This window comes from Miniopterus natalensis, chromosome 10, assembly GCF_054644295.1.
Source record: "Miniopterus natalensis isolate mMinNat1 chromosome 10, mMinNat1.hap1, whole genome shotgun sequence".
In the NCBI taxonomy this organism is placed as follows: Eukaryota; Metazoa; Chordata; class Mammalia; order Chiroptera; family Miniopteridae; genus Miniopterus; species Miniopterus natalensis.
In genome coordinates this window covers 23,157,540-23,182,360 of record NC_142090.1, presented here as the reverse complement: position 1 = coordinate 23,182,360, position 24,821 = coordinate 23,157,540, and the positions used below count along the sequence as shown (strand labels likewise).

General features: G+C 40.3%; 1 protein-coding gene across 1 annotated transcript in view; it reads left to right on the top strand.

The window, feature by feature from the left end:
- Positions 1-5,359: 5,359 nt before the first annotated feature.
- The window catches only part of CPED1 (cadherin like and PC-esterase domain containing 1), a 270,333-nt gene continuing 250,871 nt past the window's right edge, over positions 5,360-24,821 (top strand). Inside the window, exon 1 of the mRNA XM_016213335.2 lies at positions 5,360-5,854. Coding sequence (XP_016068821.2) covers positions 5,606-5,854 — 249 coding nt within the window. The 5' untranslated portion in view covers positions 5,360-5,605. The remainder of the gene's footprint in view (positions 5,855-24,821) is intronic.

Sequence of the window (24,821 nt, the reverse complement as noted above, 5' to 3'; positions counted from 1 at the left end):
TAAATGAGGACTTACTGTATGTCCCATTTAAAAAGGTGGTGCCAAGTTTTTCATACGGGCCCTCCAGGTGATTTGTATACTCAGAAATACTGATCTTGTGGACAATTTGAAATGAAAAGCATTTAGTTTGAAGCATTTGGTCTCTCTGGACTGTTGTTCATCTAGAAGCTTAAAAGAGAATGTAAAATGTATTTGTTTAAATAAACACCAACCAAGAAAAAGATGGTAGAAAAATGAAGATTTGCACTGCAGCATCTTATTTTCATGTGTAAATTGACAAGTGCTGTGCCCAAGGGAAGTCCTGCAGGAAAATCTTTACTTTTTATTTATTTATTTATTTTGAGTGCATAGAAAGCTCCATAAAAGGTTTAGTGGTCTTGAATTGAAACTCATAAGATTTATACAAAAAGTGACTGTAGTGAAAAGATGTGGAGAGAAGCCACATAACTGAATTGAAAGGAAAGTAAGCAAGTTTAAATGTTGACTCCATAGAAATGGCTTATCTGTTTTAGGATTTCTGTTCACTGTCTTTCAGCATATAAAGAACCCAGACGCAACCTGACTATAGACTGAGCTTCTGGTGTGCCATTGTAATGAATGGTGGATGTAAAGTTCTAAATTTAGGTGAAAGGGTACATGATCCTGAACCCAATATAAATTAATACTCATGTTTACATAACTTTAGGATGAGGCATAATCATAACTGAGTATAGCCTTTTCCCCTGAGGGACAGTGAGAGCTCTGAGGCACTGCACCCAGACTTTTCTGTTAAATTGTGTGTGTATTTTGCACCACTTAGAGTAACCACATGAACTCCACTCATGTTGTGGTCCTTATTCTACCCCCAAAAATGAGATTTTGCTCTGTGAATTTACCATTAAAGTTAGTGGTAATATAATAGTATTCTCAGATAATTGTAAATAAAGGTCATCGTATACCCTGACAGCTGTCATGATATCTTCATTAGTAAGTGTTCTGAGAAAGAAACTTTTTTATTTTGGGGTTCCTACTGTCTGCAGATAAAGGCTAAATAAACTCTTTAACTTAGAAGTATAGCCCTACTTGACCTGGACCTAACTCTCCAGCTTTATCCTTAGTGGTCTTCCACTAAGACGTAAAACCTATATTTGCACTTTTGAGGCAGTTGAAATCTTTGTGACTCTTCAGGGCCCAGTTAAGAAAGATGTGATTTTCCTATTTTGAGTCCCCATGGCACTAATCTCCAACTTTGTGGCTGGAACAGCTATATCTTTATCAGCCATGTTTCCTTTTCCTCTTGGGCATGTAGCTAAACCTCAGTGCCCAGCTCACTTTCAGTTATGTGGGTCCATGTGACTGGGCTCTGGCCAATAGAATGTGGGCCAAAGAATATATGACAATTTGAAGGTTGGCCCCAAAAGGCCTTCCACGCAATCCCACATGCCCTCCTCTCATTCTTCATCTTCCTGTGGGATCCAGAGGACCCCAGTGGGTACCCAAGATTCTAGGGTATGGAAAGTCACCAGATGGAAGGACTCTGGGTACCAAACGTCTTAATAGAAACAGACAAACAGAAAAATGATGAGTGCTTTCATTCTATCAAGCCACTGAGTTTTTGTGGTTGGTACAGAAGTTATCCTACACTGACAAATTTATTAATGCGTTTATTATATTTTAGTCATGTATAGTATTTTTCATGTCTCCAGTTCTCCACAGTGCTTAGGATGATGTCTTGGCATAGTAGAGATTCAAGTATATGATCATGAATCTATAAACATCATCTTATGTTCAGTGCTAATGGAGAAAGTTCTAAAGTCAGCATTAGATGAAAGGTGATAGAAGCTGAGAAGAGGGCAGGCAGACTCTCTAGGGAAAAGTACTGGAGCTGAGCACCCAGGTTTCACAGCACTGCCAGGACTTGCTTCACGACATCACCATTAGTATCTGCAACTGGATTTCACATCACCATGGTCAAGAGCCTCTTGAAAGAGAAAGTCTTCTGCCTGTAGGAAATCAAGAGGGCCCAGAATCTGAAGATTTCACCTTCCTGCCAGGTTGTAACAGAGAGGGAATTTTTGTCAAAATGCACCCTTAGAAGCATAACTTTGAAGCCTCTGGTGACCTTTGAGGTCTAGTGGTCACTGAAGCAGATACTCAGGAAGTATTTTATGAAGCAGCAAAGAGATAAATTACTTTCCCCAAATTCCTTATCTCACACTGGAATCTTCTCCGTTGTGGATATTTTTATTACTCTAAATAATAAAATAAAAACATGAAGATACCTTCTTCAAACAAAGATTATTAAATGCATCCTCTCCCTCTATCCCCACTCCATACCAAAAGCTGAATTGAAATGTGTATGATAGGAGAGTGTATTTTGTGTTGGAGAGTCTGTCACTCTGTTGCCCCAGGTTGATGCTGCTTGCATGCCGGCTATTGGATACCAAGTGATTTAGTGGAAGGGGTAGCTTATGAAACTACGTGCACAAGAACATTCACTCTGAAACACTGCCGGAGTCCACAGGCTCCTAGTCTGTGTATTTACCCTCCCACTCCCCACACTGAGCCAGCTTACGCTGTCTTCATTCCTGCCTGTCCTGACATCTTCATACGCTAATGCATGCTTCCATTACCACTCGGGCATAAATCCCTCCCACCTGTAGTTTCTACCCACAACCCACTTCCATGCCTCCCTTGCTCTCACTCTTCCAAACTAGCATCTGCCACCCACATCCGTCTCACAGAGTAAAGGGAAGAGATCTAACACTAAGTACTCATGTTTGCTTTTGGCGCTTCTGTGTTCTAAGAAGCCCATTATGTTGATAATTATCTGTTCATGTGTTTGACACCATGTAACAAACATAACAGACATGCATTCAGCATGCTTCCAACAAATGTGCAGAGTGCTTAGGTGATTTTTATACATTTCATCTAGTCATGCCGATAACACTTCAAAGGAAGCAATAGTATCATTTCATGAATCATATGCTTAAAAACAATTAATAAAAAGCAACATGACTTATACCCAGGTTGGGTTAACTCTAACATCAAATGCTGTTTATGAATTACCTTACTTTCTTTGGTGCTGATTCTTGCTGTAACTTCTTTCCACCTCTTCTTTCCACCATCCACTCTAACTTTTCTCTCTTTTGCAGACATCCTTTTGTCTACTATCTTCTCCCACTCCTTCAGACTATTGGTAAAATAAGAAATTGGGGTTTTCAGTCTGCCAGCATCATTTCTAGAACACTAATTTTTCACCTTCTTATCCTGTTATCTGAAATCTAGCTCTAAAATTATCTATGTTGTTGTTTTTTGCTTCTCCCAGCCCGAAGACAATACAATTTTAGTGTCTGATTTACACTCTCTTTTGTATCCTGTACTCAACAATTTAATAATGCATAAAAGTGACCCTTTATATTCCTAAAACTCTTGGTTTTTCAGACTTTTTTCCTTAATAGAACTGCATGCCTATTCCTTTTCACCTAGTAAATAACTGTCACATCCTAGATCTCATCAACACAGGGAAAATTCCAACTTAGAGATCTCATAATTCCTCTGATATCTCAAGTCACATTGCATCCACCAAAATTATATCTTCCAAAACACATTGTTTAGCCATTTCTTCTTAAACTCTCTTGGCTTCCTAAAGTCAAGTATCACTTTATTTTTCTCTCCTTCATTTGTCATGGGGTTGAAGACCCTGACTCTATAAATTAATATTAAACACACTGGAGGAAATATATGCAAGGGCTTGGGATAAGTCTAGATTTAGTGTGAATATTTATTCTGTAAAACTTGAATCTGTTTCATAAGGTTTAGTTAAAATAGTTTCCTCTCTGTAGATGCCCATTTCTGAGTCTGTAATAGGTGGGCACCGCTAGGGGGCGCTCCGTCTCACAAAATCTAAGTGACTGACGGGAGCGTGCCTAAACGATGGGATCACCCTGGGGGTGTGGCCTCACAGGAGAACCTCAGTCCCCAAGAATGAGTGAGTTAGAAACAGGATGCAAAATCTATTTAGATTCAGAGCCTTTGGAGAATGTCTGCTATGAGCCTAAACCGGTTTGGGGTATCCAGAGTTCACAAAGCAAGGGCAGGGAGAGGTGAGCACCATGCACAAGACAGATTGCTTTTCTCCTTGAAGTTCCCTCAGCTGACTCAGCAAATGTGGATGGAGTTTGCAGAATTGCCTGACTGGGAGTGTCCTTGTGGCGGTCTGCATGGCAGAAGCAGATTGAGTTGAATTATGGACAAAGTCTACTGAGCAGACGTTCCCCAGTACCTGCTGCAGGCAGCTCACTGTAAGGCAAGTGTCAGCATTTAGCCTTGGAGAGGCTCAGCGTCAGCCCGGGAAGGGACTAGCAATAACTGCTATGAGTTAGGTGCTGAAACAGAAGGCTCGGTTATTCTGTGCGAACAGCAGACTTGCTGTTCTGAGGTCCAGACAGTAGTTGTGACCACTTATCCCCAGAACAATGACCACAATTCCCCAAGTGAAGACCCTCGACTTTTGTCATCAATTGACAATTGACGAAGGGCTATTTGTTTTTGCAACAAGGAAAAACAAATTACATAAGGCACGGACCATCCAATGTGTACTTAAAATTCAGCAGCCACATTGCGGGGAAGTGAGCACCGCGGTTCCCAGGCTGTGGACGCCCGCGTGCGATCCAGCGCTGGCCGCGGGGCTCGCAGCCCCCGGGACCCCCGGGACCCCCGGGACCCCAGGGGCCGCGGGCGTAGCCCCGCCCCCTGCGCTCGGCCCGCGCCGGCCGGGGTCCCGCCGCAGCTCCCCGCGGGGGCGGCGGGCGCAGGCTGTGTGTGGGCGCGAGTGTCCGCGAGCGGGAGATGAACTGAGTCACACGGCGGGGTGTTTTCTTCCGAGTGGCCCCGATCAACAGTCCATGAGGGGATCGTGGAAACTTTTTTCTGGCTAAAAGGATGAAAACCGAGTAAGTACCCAGAAGTTTGAACTTGAAGCGGAAAGCAACACACAGGCAGAAACCGGGCAGTGGCCCTCGGGTTCAAAGCGCGCCTTCCCCCGACGCCCGAAGCCGCCCGCGCCCGCGGGGAGGCGGCCTCTCAGGCCGCAGGGAGGGAGGCGGCTGCGCAGCGTGGCGGGGGAGCCGAGCGGGAGCCGCGGGCGAGCTGCCCGCGCCCGGCTGTGCAACAGGCGCTCTCGGCTGGAACCGACGGCGCCCGTCGGAGCTGGGTTTAGGCTCCAGAACTTCCCTGGGGTTGGCTCCTGTGTTCCTGTAAAATCTCCACCGTGGGTTTAAGGGTGTTGTGGAAATAAGGCATCGCCGGAAGCAAGTTTGGCAGCCTGGCGGACGCTCAGGTTATTAGTTACAACTATTATTATTTTGATGTCTTTTTTTTTTTTTTTAACCCAGGCCAGACACTTTTTACTGTCATCCATGGAAAGGCTCTTAGTAACCGTCTCAGGCTTTCGGGACCTATAATTCTTTGGCATGGTTCTTCGGAAAGTTCTTAAGCGGGACGGAGCAGCCTTCATTTAAGCTGTGGAAAAAGAAGACAGGTTTGTATTCTTCATGCTGACAAAAAATAGCTGCTATGACTTTTCCGGCAACGTGCGCAGGGGCCCAGTGAGGCTGAGCTGGTCATGGTCTTTCGTCCCGGGCTCCTCTGTCGTCGGCGGTGCTGCCCCCGGCCGTTCCTCGTGGGTTTGGTGGTGGCAATCTGTCTCTTCTACCAGACCCTGACACTCCTAGGGACCAGGAGGCTGGCAGCCACTGTCCCCAGGGCTGCCCCCCGCACGCCCACTGACACCCAGGCAAGCAGATGCAAGAAGGGACTCTCCGTGGACAAACAGTGCTTCCTTCTCTCTGGCAATGCTCAGGAAACCAGAAAGGTAAGACAGTCATAAGCTTAACCTTGACCTTTTCTGCACAGATAGCAGGCTGCCTCTCTGTCCTTTCCATAAAACTAAAATTAACTTCCATGAGGTCTGAAAGAGATCCAGGCCAGAGAGTGACCTTATGACAGTGAAACACATGTTGCTTCAACTTCTTGTTTTATTTCCTGAAAGTCTGGGCCATTATTTTATCTATTAGAATTTCACTTCATTTCAGCTGAATGAAACAGACAATTTGGAGGATGTGTGGGGGAATGATGGGAATGCTTTATAAAATATTAGGAGTCTAATAGACCTAAAGATTTAAAGTTTAGAAATATAAATCAAAGATTCCTAAAAGTTGATAACCACTTGAGTGTCTCTTTCCTCAAGGCAGTCAGTATGAGTGCCCAGACCACTCCAGACTCAAAGATACTCCAAAACTTTATTTTGTAATAGGTTAAATCAATTTTTCATCAGTGAACACATTTCTGGAGCAAATATTTATTTCTGAAGCATTTAAAAGAACAATATAATAGGTTTCTTCAAAAGAATTGACACACTGCATTTTATTGCTTATAGAATTAGGAAAATTTGGATTATTCTATGCTTATACTATGGTAATTAACTTTACTAATCTCACCTGTCAAGTGTCAGAGAAAACACAAAACACAGAAAAACACTCAGAATTTCTATTTTAATACACCACTCCTGTTTATGCCTGTCAATGAAATGATGACATTTAAAATAGTCCAATCTAAAAGAAAAAAGAAAATTCACAGTAGCAAAGTCAATGATTTCTATGCTACAGCGGGTATTATAGCAAGATAATTTAGGAATCTATAAAGTACTATCTCATATCTGCAGTAAATCCTATGATCATGGTTCCTGCTTGGAGCAGAATTTCTTGTTAAATATCAACAGTACTTCTACCATTATTGCTAACACCTCCAGGACAAGTACTGTGTTGTTTTAAACACTCTTTATGGATTTCATATCAGACTCATAACTCTGTGAGGTAGGTAAGGTGGGTATGAGTGTCATTCTTTTACAGTCAAGATGACTGACACTCAAAGATGCAGGCCACTGGGCCAGCATTCTGACATGGTACACCTACCCAGCTCCTATTGCAGGACTGATGCTGTAAATAAAAATAAGTTCAAAGATCTAATAATAATTTGTGAAACCACAACTCTGAGAAGTTATTGAAATACAAAATAATATTAGGTTAGAATGAAGAAAATTTGAAACTTTTAAATAAATGACTTATTTTATCAATAATGTCAAGAAGCACCTTGAACAGGAAATATGTTATGCAAAAATTAGCAGGTAATAAGTTAACTAGAAACACTTATCAATGAACTTCAGCTGCAAGTGTGAATCAATTATTAAATACTCTAAGGTAATTGAAGAATAAGCATTTTTGTTTACTTATACTAACATTAACTCTTGCAACTTTTGTGGGATTTTTTTAGTACATCAAATTTATGATGGGTGTAAACTGTGGTTTTGAAAGTCACTTCTTGTTTATTTCTGATATTAGTAAATTTCTTTAAGAATAGTTGAGATGGTTTTGCTCCTTAAGTACCTAAAATTTTTGCTGAGAATTTTGGACGAAAAGAATTTTATTCATTAACTTACAGCCCTTCTTACTCCCTGCTTTACTTGATGTGTATCCTGCTTTTGTCTGGAACTTAGGTATATATGTTAGCTGTTATTTCTAGGCTGTCACAGAAATTTTCATTTCAGCTTTGGATCTTCTGCTACTTATAAAGCATCTGAAACTTATTGGCTGCTTGTGTAAAACATTCACTCTAGAATTTTCTTCACAGAAAATGACAAATACATGATTTTTTTCAAATTGTTGACAGTCTTAAATATTTTAATCATAGGCAAGATTCTAAATTCACAATTACAGTCCAGAAATCCAGGGGATATGAACACTGAATTTCCAAACACTTGCCATTTGCCTCTATTTTTAACTTAACTTGTGCCAGCCATTGGTTTAGAGACATTTTGTTTTAATTAGAGATAGAAAGGAAGCCAGAAGGAACGAGTCATGTGGATGTTAGTTTAAATCAGATATAAATTAGTTATTCTTGAAGTATATGACCCAAAAGAGAATTGAATAATAATCCAGTTTTGAAGATTCATATTCCTTCAGATAGTTTAAGTGAAGAAAGAAATATCTTTGGGGTCAACATATAGATTATTCTCAAAAACAGCTCCTCTGAAGTTATTTTAAAAATAAATGATGGGATACTACATAGATTTGTCTTAAGACCTAAAGTATATCTTTAGGCCTTTTGTAGAAGAAGCATTGTTTCTAGCTATAAAATTTGGGTTTTGTTTTTACTTTGATTGGCATAGCAAAATGTGCATGTTACTAGGGCTTTCTCTTGTGTCCATCCATCTTTAAGTGATGTTTAAAGTTACTTAAAACAGCTGGCTTTGACCTGAGGTTCATGGATTCCAGAAAGTATTTGGATGTATAAGGTGTCTACCAAGCTCAAGTACTTTTTGGAAAATATTGTTTGTATCTGTATGTGCAATCCTTTGGGAAAGGTCATGATTCTCTTCAGCTATTCAGACCTAAAGAAATACTAAGAAACATGAAAAATGCTTTAAACGTAATACATTTAAACTTTAAATTAACTGACCCTCCAAGAAGTGGAAATTGCATCTGGATTTATAAACCTAAAAAAAGAAAAAATTTCCTAAAGAATCCACCTGAGGACACTTGAAAAAGTGATTTAATGAATGCCTTGGAGTCTGCAGGAATACACATTCAGAAACCAAAGCGTACTCACAGAATATTTCTTGAATCATAGTTTTCATACTTTCATAAACTAGCAATGAGTATGTCCCAGTCTTTTGGTTTCAGTTGTTTTAAGAGAAGACCTTTTGTACTATATTAGCCTAGCAACAGACAGTTCTGTAGTAGCAAATATTTAAATGTGGGTGACTGACTGTGCCTTTTACATTTTTACAATTGGGATCTGGTTTAATGTCTAAAACGGTTTTCAGTGCAGATTGAGATCATGGTATAGTGTATGCCAACTTTCCATAGTGAGGAAGCACTCTCCCTCATTCTGGCCAATTTTTAATTCTTTTTTCCATTTTAACTCCCCAAGGGGCTTTGCTAAGCAGCTATACTTTTGTCATTTCTTCTGAGTTTTCTCCCAGCATTAGTTATTTTAATTTTGGCTGGTAATTTGTCATGTCTTAAAATTATTTAAATTTAATATATAAACTGAAGACAATTTCAGTTGCCTTCACTGAAATAGGTCACTCAGTAGATTTTCTTATTTTTGGGGGGGACCTAACACTTTAATATGTCATAACATAAGAAAACATTAATTATAAACAGACACAATGGAAGAAAATCTCCTTAGTATGTGCTCCTTTAATGGAAACTTTGCTATTTGGGGACTGCATGTGTACTCACCATAGCCATGTGTTTCTGATTATCTCCTGTTGATGTTCTACAAGGAGAATTACTGTTTCTTTGTTGCTTGACTGTCCGTTCACCATTTCTTCCTGACTTTTCATTCTCCTTCAGTGACTATTCTTTACTACTCTCTTCAGTATCCAAACATAACCTAATGCAAATAAATGAATGTTTTCATTACAAATGTTTTTTGTTTGCGCTTCTAATAATGTGCTTCTAAATCTCTTCTAAGATATTTAACATTTAAAAATTTCTCAAAATTAATTGTTTAGACCAGGTTTTCTAGAAACAGAAGCAGAGGCACACACTTAATGCTAACCTTTTATTGAATGGTGTAATCCCAGGATGCAGAAGTGGGGAGAAGAAAGAGGGACAGCAAACAGAAATGGGTACGCTACTGGGACACACTTCCAGAGAGGCTGTATTATACTGCGTCTCAGCACAGGCACTGGGGGAAGGGCTAGTAATCTTTCACCTGGCTTTCCTCTTCTTCTGTCTTTCATTGGCTAGAGTTTGTCCCACCCTACTTCCAAGTAATGTTGCCTGGGCTCTCTGGGCAGCCACTGGGGAACCAGGGCCTCGGCGGGTACAGTCCTGCTGGGGCAAAGGTGAGCTGCTCCCTCCTTTGCAATCAGCACTGTTCCTAAGAACTCCCAGGTCTGTGGTGGCCAAAGTGGTGAAAACAGGGTCCATAGCTTACCACAACAATGCCCTGAGTAATGCCCACAGGAGGGGTACGCGAGGCAAGGTGATCTAGTGTCGATACAGCAGTTATGCTGATTTTGCTTTCTGAAATCCGTAGAAAATGGCAAAATGTGCTCTTACTCTTTGGACATGGAATTGCTTTTTTTAAGGGAAATGTTTGTGATTATCGCACTGAGAGCTCTCCTCTTTCTCCTCCTCGTCTCGTTCATTCATTAATTTATCTATTTTCTGCATTCATTAAGTAAATATTTACTGAATAGTTTATGTGTGAATGAATAGATTTATGTTGTAGAGAGGACACTCCAGAATGGACTGGAGTGGGTAGAATTGAAAGTAGGCAGAGCAGTTTAGAGGCAGTTTCAAAACACCTCTTCTTGGCCAAATCTTACTATCCTCTTGTGTTCTTGAATACAGTCTTTCCACCTTTTCTAGAACTTTTTCCAGAGTTACTCACTATTAGTTATGATATTGCCATTTTAAACCTTTAGACAATTCTTCTGTTACTAAACATGCTCTTAACTGATAAGACAAGCTTTCTTTGTACCTGGCAACCCACCTCACCGGTGCAATGTGCTCCTTCTCTCTCCTTTCCTTCAGAGGAACTGTCACTGGTTCTCTCTGGGTGCACTTCTGGCCACCCCTACCCATTTCATACACTTTCATTTGGTCTTTTCTTTGGCTACCAAATAAAATAATTTATTTTCAATCCACATCTTTCTTATCTGAAAAATTTTACACTGTTAGGCACAACTTTTTCTTGAAACTCCCCTTTTGAATTTTGTGACACAACAGGGTTATTCTCTGACCAATATGAATAACTTGTGGGCTTCTTTCAGAGATCCTTTACTCTGATGCTAAAAGTGGACATTCCCAAGTTTAATTTATTGGGATTTTATTGTCTTGTTTTATACTTTCCTTTGCTGGTTATATCAATTTGCATATTGCTAATTTTCACCCTTTTACAGATAAACTAGAAGTTGTATTTCTAGCTTGGATCTCACTCTTGAACCTTCAGACCTGTGTCTCTAATTTCTCTTATCTTTTATTGAGGAATAAGAAGAACTATGAAAACTCAAATAATTTTTTCTCAAAATTTTCATGCCCAAATCAATGACTACTACTGACCTCTCTATTTCCAGGAATAGGACTACTCCTCCCCCATTTCCCTGGATGCATAGGTTTTAAAACTTAGAGTTATATTTGATATTTATTGCTCTTTCTCCATGCCTTGCCCATCACCTAATCTGTCTGGCCTGGCTCCTTACCAGATCTGTAGACCTATCACTAATCTGCATGGACAGCTCCAAGTTAGAAAGGTGACAACATTTTTCAGATTTCTTTTTCAAAATTGTTATCTATTTAAAAATTTTAAATTGAGGTATAAAACACAAACTATAAAATTTACCCTCTTCATTTTTAAGAGTACAGTTCAGTAGTGCTAATTATATTTACATTGTTGTGTACAGACCACAGTATTCTTGCCTTGTTCGCAGCCTTTATTTGGAACCATTTGTTTCAACACCAGTCAACTTGAATGTTGCTTCCCAGTCTGTTCTGCAGCTCCCTGGTTTCTGGCCCATACCTAGATTTCCTCTGTGTAGTTTATGTGCTGCCTTTAGGTATGTTCTTCCGTTTCTAGCTCTGATTTTGAACTTCTCTCTGAGATCATGCCTTTGGCCCTTTATAATACTGAGTGACATTAGTAAATATCAACTTTGCACAAGCTGTGTAAAGTGAACTTTTCTCTAGCCCCCCCAAGTGAATCCAGAGAATAACTAATCAATATTTCAAAATCTTAGAGTCTACCTCCACAATCTCTATGCTGTGTCCTCATTGTCACCAACCTAGACTATTTCAGTAGTCTAACTAGTTACCCCTCAATCTATCTTCATATTCAAAGCCATCTATGCACAACCTCTATACTATTGCTCCTGAAAAGCCTTCAGTAGTTGTAATGTTGAGCGCCCACTAAACTGAGTAGAAACCATCTCTCTGCTCTTAGCATGTCCCAAGATAGCTTTCCAGCCTTATCTCCCACTCTGCCTTTATTTGTAATCCATAAACCAGCTCGTACCCTGTTCTCCAAATGCCAACATCTCTACCTCTGCCTGAAGTTTCCTCCAGCAACTCTGCCCTAGTTGACATCTTTAGTATTCTTCACGACCATTCTCAAAGCATCTGGAAACCTATGGAATCTCACCTCCTCTGTGGTGGCAGGCCTTATCTCCATAAATTGATGTGTACTTAAACATGCCTAATAAAACTTATTTATCATTACAATTATTTACAAATGAAAAAACATGAGAATGTTAGAACTGGAAACAAGTTAAAGATCATTAAGTTCAACGTCTTTATTTTATAAGTGAGAAAAATGAAGCTCACAGAAGGAAAGTGCCTCTCTCAAAGTAACACATTGAGTTGATAATGATAACTGATCAGATTAAGACCTGTGCTTTTTCCATTTCCATTCTATTTCCATATACTTTCCCAATCATTGGTGTTATGAATGTATACATTGAAATCCTAACCCCCAGTACCTCAGAATGTAACTTTATTCAGAAATATAGTTGTTTAGATATAATAGTTAAGATGAGGTCACACTGCAGTAGGGTGGGCCCCGAATCCAGTATGACTGGTATTATAAAAAGACAGCCATATGAAAACAGAGACACACAGTGAGACCATCATGTGACAATAAAGACAGGCATTGGAGTTATGCAGCTGCAAGCCATGGAACCCCAAAGACTGCTGGCAAACCACTAGAAGCTTGGAAGGATTCCCTACAGTTTTCAGAGGGAGCATAGTGCTGCTGACACTTTGATTTCAGGCTTCTAGCCTCCAGAACTGTGAGACACTACATTTCTGTTGTTTTAAGCCACCCCCTTTGTGGTACTTTGTTATGGCAGCCCTAGGAGAATAATAAAATTGGGAAGGCAGCATAGTTCAGGACATGAGCTCTGGAGTGAGATTAACAGCACTTGTTTCCTCATTACCTTGGGCACATCTCTTGACCTCTTTAGGGCATTGTTTTCTCACCTGAAAGCGGATATATTATCACCTACCTTACAGGGCTAATGTGAGGCTTAAATGAAATAAATCATGTAAGTCCTTAAACTGTCTGACAGATAGAAAGTGCTCATTGAATATTAAGTATTAGAATAATTATTATTTAATATCCTTGAAGATTTACTCATTTCTGTAGTCCCTACAGATCCTCACATCTGGCCTTCATAAAAGGGGTTGAGCAATAAACAACCATAGTGAACATAAGTACTTGGGCAAGCGTGTTTGAGATAAAAGCCTTGTTGGGCTTCTCTCCCTGTTTACCAGCCTCTAAGACGATGCCATTTCACAGGAAAATGAACCGTTAGAATCAGGACAAAATTTCTGGAGGCTGATATGTTACTTCAGAGTCAGGTCTGCTTGTCTATAGGCAAGGTCTTCAGTTTAAGTTGAATTCCTTTTTTTTAATTTGAGATATTGGGATAAATAACATGCTATGGCTGGGGATGTAGAAAGATGAGTTAGGGGTCAGTAAGGGAAGGAGGTTAAGAGCTTGAACCCTGAGCAAATATATATACAGGGTGGGGCAAAAGTAGGTTTACAGTTGTTTGTATGAAAAATAGTACAGTAATAATACAAGAATAAACTGTGTTGCACACTCACAACTGTAAACCTACTTTTGCCCCACCCTGTGTATGTACTGTGTGCCTGCCTACATAGAATATAACTCTTTAAGACCAGGGACTTTGTTTTGCTGACTACTACATCCTCACTACCAGAACGGTATCTACACATAGTGAGCACTGAGTAAATATCTAGTCAGTGAGCGAATAAATAAATGAATCAAGAACGTATGGGTCAGAGAAGGCCTATTTAGGGCAGATGCCAGGAAATGAAATCAGAGAAACCACTTCTTTCCTCTCTTTTTTTTTCTTTGCTGAACTCTCAAGTTCTTCACTCTATCTTTTTCCTGTGCCAGAATCCCTTGAACTCCCTTACTATTTCTTGCACTTCTGATTAATGCTAGTCATCCAGCCATTTTGCCACATTGAATCTGCTTCTTCAATTATCATCTGTTTTTCCTATTTGCTGCAGCTCATTTTTCTTGTTGGGACCTTTATCCTATAAACATTCTCAAGGATCTACCATATTAAAACAAACAAACAGCCCAGCCGATGTGGCTCAGTGGTTGAATGTCAACCTATGAACCAGGAGGTCAGAGATTGATTCCGGGTCAGGGCACATGCCCAGGTTCGGGCTCATCCCCAGCAGGGGATGTACAGGAGGTAGCCGATCAATGACTCTCTCTCATCACTGATGTTTCTATCTCACTCTCCCTTCCTCTCTCTGAATTCAATAACATATTTTAAAAAATAAAAACAAACAAAAAATCAAAAAACAACATTCTTCCTACTTTCTAACTACTTCCCATCTTTCTTGGCTTCTTTGTCACCATAATCTAACCTCAGATTTGAAGGTAGAGATTTTAAAATCATGCTGATAGCATGTAAATACTGGGTTCTATGTATAAAAGTCTCTCAGGAGATGCTGTCTGCATACTAACAAGTGTACAACTTTCATAGAATTAGTTGGACTTACTGATGAGCATTTAATGCCTGTAGATCTCTCAGAGATAGTTGATTAGAGCAATGTTAAATTTTTATAATGAAATATGCACAGGGGTGAAAATTGTTCCTACTGAGGGAATTTTAAATTTAAATTTGCTTACATTAGATAAATGTTAATGGAGCCTTGATGAAGCTCATTTAAGCAAGTTATGTTAAATTTCCTATGAATCAAGGAATTAGTTTATAAGTGTCAGTCTTTTTTTTTTCTTCAAGGCGTGGCAATAGCTTCTGTTTCTTTCTCTAATGGATTCTGTTTCTTGTTCTAATGCGGTTAATTAGAAGCTCACATTAGATAAACCCTTTGGAATGGAAACCAAAGACCTTATTAGAAGTGCTTCCTGTTACCAACTTTGAGTGTGTGGCCTTTTGGGGTAAAAAGAAAGTTTTGGTTTCATTTTTCCCTTTGGTTTCCTTTGGATATTTTTTTCTAGGTAGCCGTGTTCACTGAAAGGCTGAGCTCATGCTCTAAAATAGGATTTATGTTCTCCAACAGAAACGATACCAAACTTGGAAATTTGCAAGGTAAACAGTACTTTCTCAACTGTGTTCGAAATGTAAGAGAAACTATATTGACCTATTATGCACGGGATTAAAAAAGGAATAAAAATAAAATAGGAATTGATCTTGGCTATGTATAAAGATCTTAATGAAAAATTTTTTTCAATTAAATTTACTAATGGAGGCTAAGGGTAGTGAATGATTCAAAATAAAAAATGAACCAAAATAATTATTACGAACAGCACATGGATTTGGAGGTACGGATGGCTCTGATCATGTGTTCTGAAAAATTACTATATTTGGCATCTCTAATCCTTACATGGGGACCCTTGATAGAGCCCTGCTAAGCAGGAGGCTCCATGGCTTTGCACATTGCTGGTGAGAATAGACCTAAATATCTCCAGCAGGGTTTCTATTTTCAAACCTGTTAAGAATATTGGATAAGAAATCTAACAGAGCATAGGTATGTTGTGAAATAAACATGGGCTTTGGTACATGTTGGTTCAAATTCCTGCTGTGTCATTCACTAGCTATAGGACACAGACAAATTTTACCTGGATTTCTAAACTCTCAACATTCTCACTGAAAATGTGGCACTAACTAAGCCTTACTTGTGAGAACTGAATATTTGGTGGCTGACCAGAGTTGGCATCCAATCAATGTGTCCTTCATGCCCCTGAGAAGCTGGGTTTAAGTTCTGGCACAAAAATAAGCACTTGATGGCTTATATTCTTCTTCTTTCAAGAATGCACATGTAATACATTCTTTTGATCCTTAGCCTATGTGTTTTCTTCATTAGGTTTTTAAAATATTTTTTTATTGATTTTAGAGAGAGAGGAAGGGAGGGGGGAAGAGAGAACTATCTATTAGCTGCCTCCTGCATACCCCCTACTGGGGATCCAGCCCCAAACCCAGGCATATGCCCTGATCTGGAATTGAGCTGGTGACCTCTTGGTGCATGAGATGACCCTCAACCAACTGAGCTACCCCAGCCAGGGCTATGGCCAATTTCTTACCGCATATCTCATAGCTGATGTTGACAAACTGAGTTGATTTCTGTTGCCCTAAGTATATTCTGACTATGCCTAAGAGAGGGATCTGAAAAAAGATGACCAATTCAGAATGGGAGAGTCAGGCAAGTAAAAAAGCCTGATGATAGTGAATAACTTATGGGGAGAAAATAAAATTTATTAAAACAATAATATCGCTCCAGGGTGCTGATGACATAAGAAAGAGTAAATGTTGCTGGGGTGGTGGTGCACACTTTTAGAAACCTTCTGAACCATCTGTCAAAGGCCCATACATCTGAGGCAGATCCTGCTGTGCCCCACTCACTCTCTACAGATGAAAAAGCAGCACTGGAGACCCAGTTCCAGTGCTGAAGAGCTGAGTGACCATGGACAAGTGACTCTGCTGGGTTTCATTTTCCTAGATTGTAGCATAGGAATGGAAATGTCTATTGCAGAGATGTTATGGGATCAAATTAGACACTGTAGCATAGTGTTTTGGGAAATGTTGAGATTATAAAAAGCAGTGGAATAAACATTATTTAAAAAGAAACAGGCATATTAAAATATTTTTAAAGTTTATTTGAGCAAAAATCTATTCAAATCAGGCAGCTCTATGCCAGAAGTGGTTAGAACTGCACCAACAGGAGACCAGGTAGAAACTTTTATAGAGAAAAGGTGGAAGCAAAGCAAGGAAATTACTGATTGGGTATAACTTAAAGCTTAGTTGGCTGTTTGTGATTAGTTGTTTTTATGTTTTGATTTTATAACCTTGAGGCATTTATAGACTTAGATTTTGGTGTGCTATGCAGGCTGCTAAGGCATTAGATCTACGTCAGTCTAAAGGCCTCATTGTTCAGTTAACACATCCCAAAGGATAATGTCATGAAAGTTTTCTCATTGCATCTGGCCCCTCTTGAGGGAAAAGAATGCATATAAGCAACATAAATGTGAGTACCAGGAATGCTTCCTTTTTCATTAAAAAGTTATAGTATAGTGTGCTATTTACATGTCAAGCTATATAGTTCTGTTTCAAAATGCCACTAGGAGTCCAAAACTGTGCAGTCACAACTGAGTTTCCCCTTGATGTTTCATTGTTTCTTTATCATGCAATAGAAAGTGTAATAGTTTCAGCCCTCAGCCTGGTTCTTCCCTAGTGGAAAATCTAGCATTAATTTAGCCAAAGTGCACAAATGCTTCAGGAAAATGGAACAGGAAATTAACTTTTCTGTAGCAGTATAGGAGCTACCTAACCTTAGAAAAGTATCAACCAGAAAGTTGGCTTTCTTATTGAGCAGTAAACCTTCCTTACTGGACATACTCAGAGAGCAGAAGTGATTTCAAATGGGCTTTTCTTCACTCCTTCCTTTATTATTAACTATCTTTATTTTTTTTCTGAGTAAACAGTGAAAACATTATTCACACATCTGAAGCTTCCTACATACAAGCTAAACCTATTTGTCCAAGTATTTTAGCACTACATAAGCTAATTTAAAAGCAGATAGATTTGGGGCAGAGTTAATTTTATTTTTGGTGGAAGAGTAGATAAGAATAGGGAAAAAGGAGGTAAGCTGTTTTTTTTCTTTTAAAGGAGCAACGGTTAAAGTAATACTATATTTGCTTTAAGCAAACCTGATTGCTGAAGAGCAGATAAAATGTATTTATGAGAATATATTCTGTCAGAAATATAAACCTAAAGAAGCCAGGATTGTCTCTTCTTTTTGTTATAGAATAGTGACATTTTAAAAGGAAGTCCCTTTTCTGTGATATAAATGGGAGGATGTCTCCTTAGCCAGTGGTGTGCACACGTTCCTAAGCACAATTCTTAGCAAAACCCTGAACAGAGTCACCAGGCATTTATACTAATGTAACCACTCACCATGAAGTTTAGCACTTAAACTAAACCTAATTACTGGCAGTTGGATCAGGGCAGGGATCAAGTTTACAGAATGCCTGGCACAAAACCCGTTGGTGGAATGGAAGAATGGGATCTAGTATAATTCATGCTGTGTGTCCCGTGTAGGACTTCCTGTGTTGGCCTGCAGTCCTTAAGTGCTTCTTTTGTACTTTCAATTGAATGCTTCAACTCTGGTGTCCGCATCCAGGTCTGCCTCCACTTATAAATGTCCTTACCTCCTACTTTCCTGAGAACTCCAAAGCAATCTGTGGTGTTAGAAGAGATGGTTTCTTCTTTAGGCCTGGCCTGTGAGGCCTTCTGCTGGACCCTTTAAGAATAAACCAGATTTCCAAGAAGGGAGCTCATTTTTCTAGGCAGTCACAGAAGAAAGCCAAATGCTATTCTGCAATAATTCATCCCCTAAAGGAATGATTATAGAGTTTAGGGAGTTGCAAATTTGATAACAGTATTAGATGATGTTTTATTCTTTCCTTTAAAGATAGTGCTTATGCTGTGCTATTACAAGATATTGTCATCCTGCCAACTTTTTCTTTATTTTTAAAGCAAAAAGTTGGCCATCAAATATATAAACATTCTAGATTGAGTGTGTAATTTTGAGAGTTCAAAGATAGAATTTGAAAGGAATATGTGAGGTTGTGTTATGATGTGTTGGTATAATAGTGCAGCATCTGGAAACATGAGTGAGATCAGAGTAGACTGGGTGGAGGCTTCTAGGGTTTTTAGGGCTCAGTCAGGCTGGGAAAAGTGTTACCCAGCCTAGTTACCAAGGAGAGCTAAGGTTGCATATTAGCACTGGCCAGTGGGCTGAAGGGATAAGATGAGGAAGCCATGGAAAGTGAATAGCTACAAGGGCGCTCAGAGTAAACATGAAATCAGAATAAGTACCAAAGGATAAATGTGTCCGTAAGGAAACTTGGTGTCCAAATTTGGTATAAGGCAGGATGCTTCTTTCATGCAGGCTAGTGTCTGAATCTTTCACATTCTCTCCCCCATTCTTCTTAGCACTTTGGCCCCCACATAGGTAGGATAAGGCAATCTCCTCTGGGTCTGTGAGGTGTGTGCCTCTATCCTGTAGCCTTTCATTCAGCCAAGAACTGGCACTGACCTTTGCTGCCCTGGAGCTGTGGGGCCACCTGAATGGAATGTATCGGCTTTCATCCTTAAACATCTGCGCAGTTCCTGGGGACCTGGAATTGTGGAGAGAATCCCAGTGAACTTGTTGGTACAGAGATGTGAATACTGAGGCGAGAAGGCAGGAGCCAGAGTTGCTATATGCATGGGATTGACAAATTAGACCCTGAAGTGGGTTTAGGAGCCTATCTTCTGGATAGGTTTTGGAGGGGGAGGGGCAGTATGAATGTGCTGACTGGATAGGCAGGGGATGGAAAATCTTAACCCCCAACTGAGAACCTGAATTCTACCCTTATGTCCACAGTTGTTTTATTTGGTTAGACTCTGTCCAGAGTAGGGCATGTTTGTAGGTGCTAAAAGAGACTCTAGGCTGGCCACACAGATTTCTTCGTGATGGCCTACTGCAGAAGCCTGGGCCTGCATGTGTGCAGTGGTAAGGTGCAGGTAACACTGCAGGGCTGGGAAGTGATAACTGGGCAGGAAAGATGGTGGGGGACAAGTAGCAAGCCTTGCAGGGGAGTGGAGAGAAGAGAATGAGGGCTGAAAATGGGAGGTTCAGAAATTTAATAGGTGAATACTTTTGAAGGTCTTAAGTCTGGGCAATAGGGACCATATTTCCTAAGCCAAAAAGAAGGAATGTAATAAAGGGCTTTTTGTATCTCCAGTGTGAATTTATTTATAGAACATTATAATAAAGTATAAAATTAAATCATATTTAATTGTGCAGTTAAACTATTTTTTTACCAAGCACCCAAACCTAAGAAGTATATTCATTGTACACATGGTATCGATTCCCATTTTTTTTATGATACGTTTGCTCTAACACTGGACTTTTATCAGGGAAGAATAGTAGAGATGGTCCACTAATTATGTAACCTCAGACCCAGTTCAAAATGGTCCTCTCCTGTTTAACAGGATACTGAGTTGCTTTTTAGAGACAACAGACCCACTCAGAACCAAAGTGTCACCCCCCCGCCCCCACCCCCACCCGAACCTCCACCGCAGGACGGGAACAAAATAGGAACTTGAACACTAGAGTTTGGTAACAATTATTTTTAAATGTTTTATTGTCCCAAAAAGTGAAGAGATTAAGAACTTCAAATTGGTAGTTACAAAATAGTCATGGGGATGGAGAGTACAGCATAAGGAACATAGTAATATTGTAATAACTATGTATGGTGCCAGGTGGGTACTGGAAATATTGGGGGGATCACTTTGTAAATTATATGACTATCTAACCACTGTGCTGTACACCTGAAACTAATACAAAATAACTTTGAATGTAAACTATAATTGAAAAATAAAATTTAAATAAAATAAAATGTTTTATTGTCCCTAATATGCAAACAGGATATTTCTCATATTCCACTTCTAACTTGACAGACCTTATAAAATCATATGATTAAAATATTTAAGGTTTTTACTTTGTTAACTTAATTAAACAAGGAGGCCATTAGATTAATGTAGCTCTAATACTGTGGCAGCCATGTAAGCAAACCAAAACCTAAGCCTCTAAATGCCTCAAGGGACAGGCAATCAAATAATTTCCTTTCTTTGCTTTTATACTTTATATATGAAGCTTTCCCCCTAGTTCACTTCTGGGTTGACACTGCCAATTCCAATTGATTATTGCTCAAATAGTCTTAAAATTTTTAATATACTTCAACTTATCTTTTAACAATTTAAAATATTTTAATTTGTCAAGAGGTTCTTTTATGCAATAACTTCTTTAAGAGATATTTAAATGTGCCTTCCATTTATGACGGGCTATATATTTTCAATTGCTTTTATCTTCACTGTTTGAATCTCCGTTGATCCCTACAATAGCATGAAAAGTAAGATGGAAAGTTGGTGTTCATTGGCAGATGAGGAAAATGAAGTACATCAGATGGAGCATAAGTGGTGTTGCTGGTGGAAAACAGGCCCTTCCACGGGATGGAGAGGAAAGAATTCCAAGGACCCAGGCACTGGAAATTGTGGTCTCCTGACAAAATTTATTCAGGAAGTCTGTCTCAGCTCTGGGTTTCCAATGTCCCACCTCCCTCCCTACAACCATACAAAAAGTTCAACGGTGTCTTTAGCAGGGCCAAAATAAAAGCCAGTGTCCAGAGTTTCTGCTGCATAGTTCTTTGGAGCCTGCACAATCATCCTTGCGTGGTTGAGTGTTCCCAGGCAGAACAGAACATGAATGAATGTGGTGAGTGCAGGTCACAAGTAAAAGAACAACAGCTCTTAGTTTCCCTGGAGTTTTAACCAGGAACTTTTCCAAAATGACCAATCAACTTCCCAAGTTTTCAGGAGCTTGCATTTGTGTCCACCCCCTAGCCAGCGAGCTTTCTCCCAGGTTAGACTGACAGGCCTCTATGGTTAAGTAACCTCCCCCTGCACCATTTTGACTTTATCGTGCATGTCCCTATCTCCCCTTGCTCCCTGCTCCCCCCCGCCCCCCAAGCCGGTATGGGAGGGGAGGAAGGGAGGGGTGTTAATCCCCTTGGAGAGACAATGCTGAGATTCCCTGGGGTGTGAAGCTGTAGCTTCCTGGTGAAGCAAACAGGCTTAGTGTCCCCAGCTGACCATGTTTAACAATTTATGACTTTCCTTGCTGTTTTCTTTTAACAACTAGCTAAGGACAGTAACAGTGTCAGACAGTGATTGCGGAGTGAGGAGTAGAGGGGACACCAGGATCCAGAAGGCCTTGGGGTGGTGCTGGCAAAGCCTGGATCTTAGAGTCAGAGTCTCTGGCATCTGTGAAAATGGTTGGTAGATTGTATGATGCTTAGGTATTGATATTGTTGTAATGAACTCAGTGTTCTCTCCTTTTTGTACGTTGCCTTTGTATGGACTTACTATTTTAAGACTGAATTGCTGTATTAACTTGTTTTGGCATCAGGGGACAGAGACTTACCATTATTTGAACATTTTTTTTCAAAAGAACAGGGTCTTGTGTTGTGCTCTGCTTGGTTTTTCATAATTGTTAGTTGTCAATTTTATATTTTCTTCATTATGGATGCCCTTTACTGTGGTGATATTCAGGGGGCTAGAGAACATTTACTGGAAAGCCAGCAAATGCCCTCAGGGCTTGAGGATAGAAAGAAAATAACTTCCTCCTCTTAAGCTTTATGTGAGTTTCTGAGAGAGGATGGGGAAGGGGTGGGGGCTAAGAGGGGGTGGAGAAGAGTCAGAGAAGGAGGAAGGCAGAAGGAAGGGGAAGGTACAAAAGAGGGACACCGGAGTGGTTTTGGTTTGCTCCAAAATATGAAGCAAAATCAATTGAACCAAAAGGAAAAGCAATCTGCATTCTCTCTTAATTGCATTTAAAGCCTTATCTTTTTTAAAATGATACCTTGAAGGAAGCTGTCATGACCACCATCTCCCAGCTATTTCCCAGTGTTTATAATCTCAGTTTAGTCTTTGTTATGTCTGCAAAGTTACAGCAAATAGTAAACTGATGACCCACAGCTGTGCATCGTGGGTGGCACCTCAAGGAAAACTAGTTAGAGGAAAAGCCTCCAGAGGAGACTGAAAAAAACGCTTAATAGTACTTTCAAAACAGAGAGAAAAGAGAAAAAAACTGGGAGAAGCAAAGAAGGGAATATAAGCTCCTCCACGTTGGTCTGAAGTGCGTGCATTTCAGTGGGGGAAGCAGAGGCAGCCAACAACTACTGCCAGGCCTGGGAGGCAAGAAGTCACAGCAGGAGACTCCAGATATGGACTGTTCTTGTGCCCTGGGCTTTGTTTTTAATTTATCTCTGTCTCCAAGATTCCTGCTCTATGTGAGGGTTAGCTGGGGCGAGGGATGAGCAAGCAGCACGCAGCCGAAGCAACGCCCAGCGAGACTGAAGTGCGAGAGGCTGTTCAGGCCGCCTTTTTCTTTTTGTCTTGCAACTTGCTCTTCCTTCGCCTCTCTCCCCTTCTTCTTGGGGTCCCACAGGCTCACCACTGTGAGCCCCTTTCAGAAAGGCACTGTGTGGTTCGAGGTGGTGGGTGAGGAAATGGCCTATGGGCGTTTAACGTAGAGATGACCTAGGTATTCTCAGGGTTTACTTTCAGATTATAGGCTTAATGTTTTATAGATGCGATGGAAAGTCTTTTCTGATAAGCAAAGGTCATAATATATCTTGTAAGCCTCAGTACTTCAGATGTCCCCAGTCGACTAAGGCAGCTTGACATTACCATGACACATTTTCTAGTTCAGGATGTCCACTCCAAGGTCCGTCCTGCTGTCTGTCCTGCTGTTCTCAGTTTTCTCTTTTTGTGCTGAGCTCTCTTGTTCTCCCCGTTAGCTTACCGACTCCCTCTCTATTTACTTAGTATCTGTGCAGGAAATCCTTTTCAGGCTTTTTCTCTCCAGTCCTGGAATGTTTTCATCCTCTGTACTTACCTCTCTCTCAGCAACACACCGTGACTTGTGATTTGACTGACCTGTGGCTGCTTTTCTTGACTCTTTCTTACCAAACCAGGCCCCACAGTGCAGTACTCACTGCGCCTGGCCTCCTGATGCCGGCGTTCTGGGTCAGGGGACCTGAGGCTCTGTGGGTTCTTGGCTTCACACAGGCAAGAATTCACATATGAGCCAGCGTAGGGGTTAAAGTAAAAGTGAGTTTATTAGTGAAGCAGTGAGACAGAGCTGCAGCCCTTTTGGCCGAATTTGCTTTATTTATTGAGGTACACTTAATTGGAGATGGGGGAGTAGGGTATTCAGTGAGGGGGAGGAATATTCAGTCAAGATCTTCCTGGGAAAGGGGTGGAGACTTCTCTGAGGAACTCTGTGTCCATTTTGTGTCCTTATATGGGCTTTCCCCATCTATTATAGTGGCCTGTGGAGTGCCATTTAGCATGCTAATGTATTACAGTGAGCATATAATCAGGCTACGGCTTACCAGTAGGTGAAATTAGTTGCCAGGTTGGATCCAGCTGGCCTCTGTTGGTTTAAGCCATGAACCTGGTGTGAGGTGGTTTTCCTTCTTGACAGCTCCTGTAAATTTTATCGATTGTGGCTGTTCAATGACATTCCCTATCTCACTCCTTCCCTTATTCCCCCTGTGTGATTAGATGACCCCTTAGGACAGGTCGCAACGCTCTCTCTTATGGCTTGCCCACTCAGGTCACCGAGTGTTTCCATTTTTTTTTTTTAAAGAGGCCTCTTTTCTGCATTATGGGAGCAATGTCATATAGTCCGGAGGAAATCCTGTAATTTAGGTTGTAAAAGTCGGGGCATCTGGAATCTGTTTGGATACCCACCATTCAGAAAACAAAATAAAACAAGGAAACACCCTCCATCCCTATATCTACAGTACGTCCAGTTTTCCTCATCTGCCTCCTCCCTTCCCTGGCTTTTAGTAAAAGGAATCAAAGTTCATGAAGTTGGACCTCAGTAGAAAGACCAGCATTAAGTTACCAACTTGTAAATTCCCTTGTACTCACTAGGTTTTGTTTTCCAATTAGCTCCTTAACAAGATAACAACTAACGTTGCAGCACCTCTACTTTTATCCGCATTGCTGGTTATCTCTTGTTACCTACCTGACCATATTTACCATTCACAGTAAAAAGTACCTATGGTACTGACCTTCAAGGACTTTCTATTTTAATTTTTTCCTGTCTTTTCCTCTAAGAACTGTCTTTCTCTGCTCATTTTCTTTCATA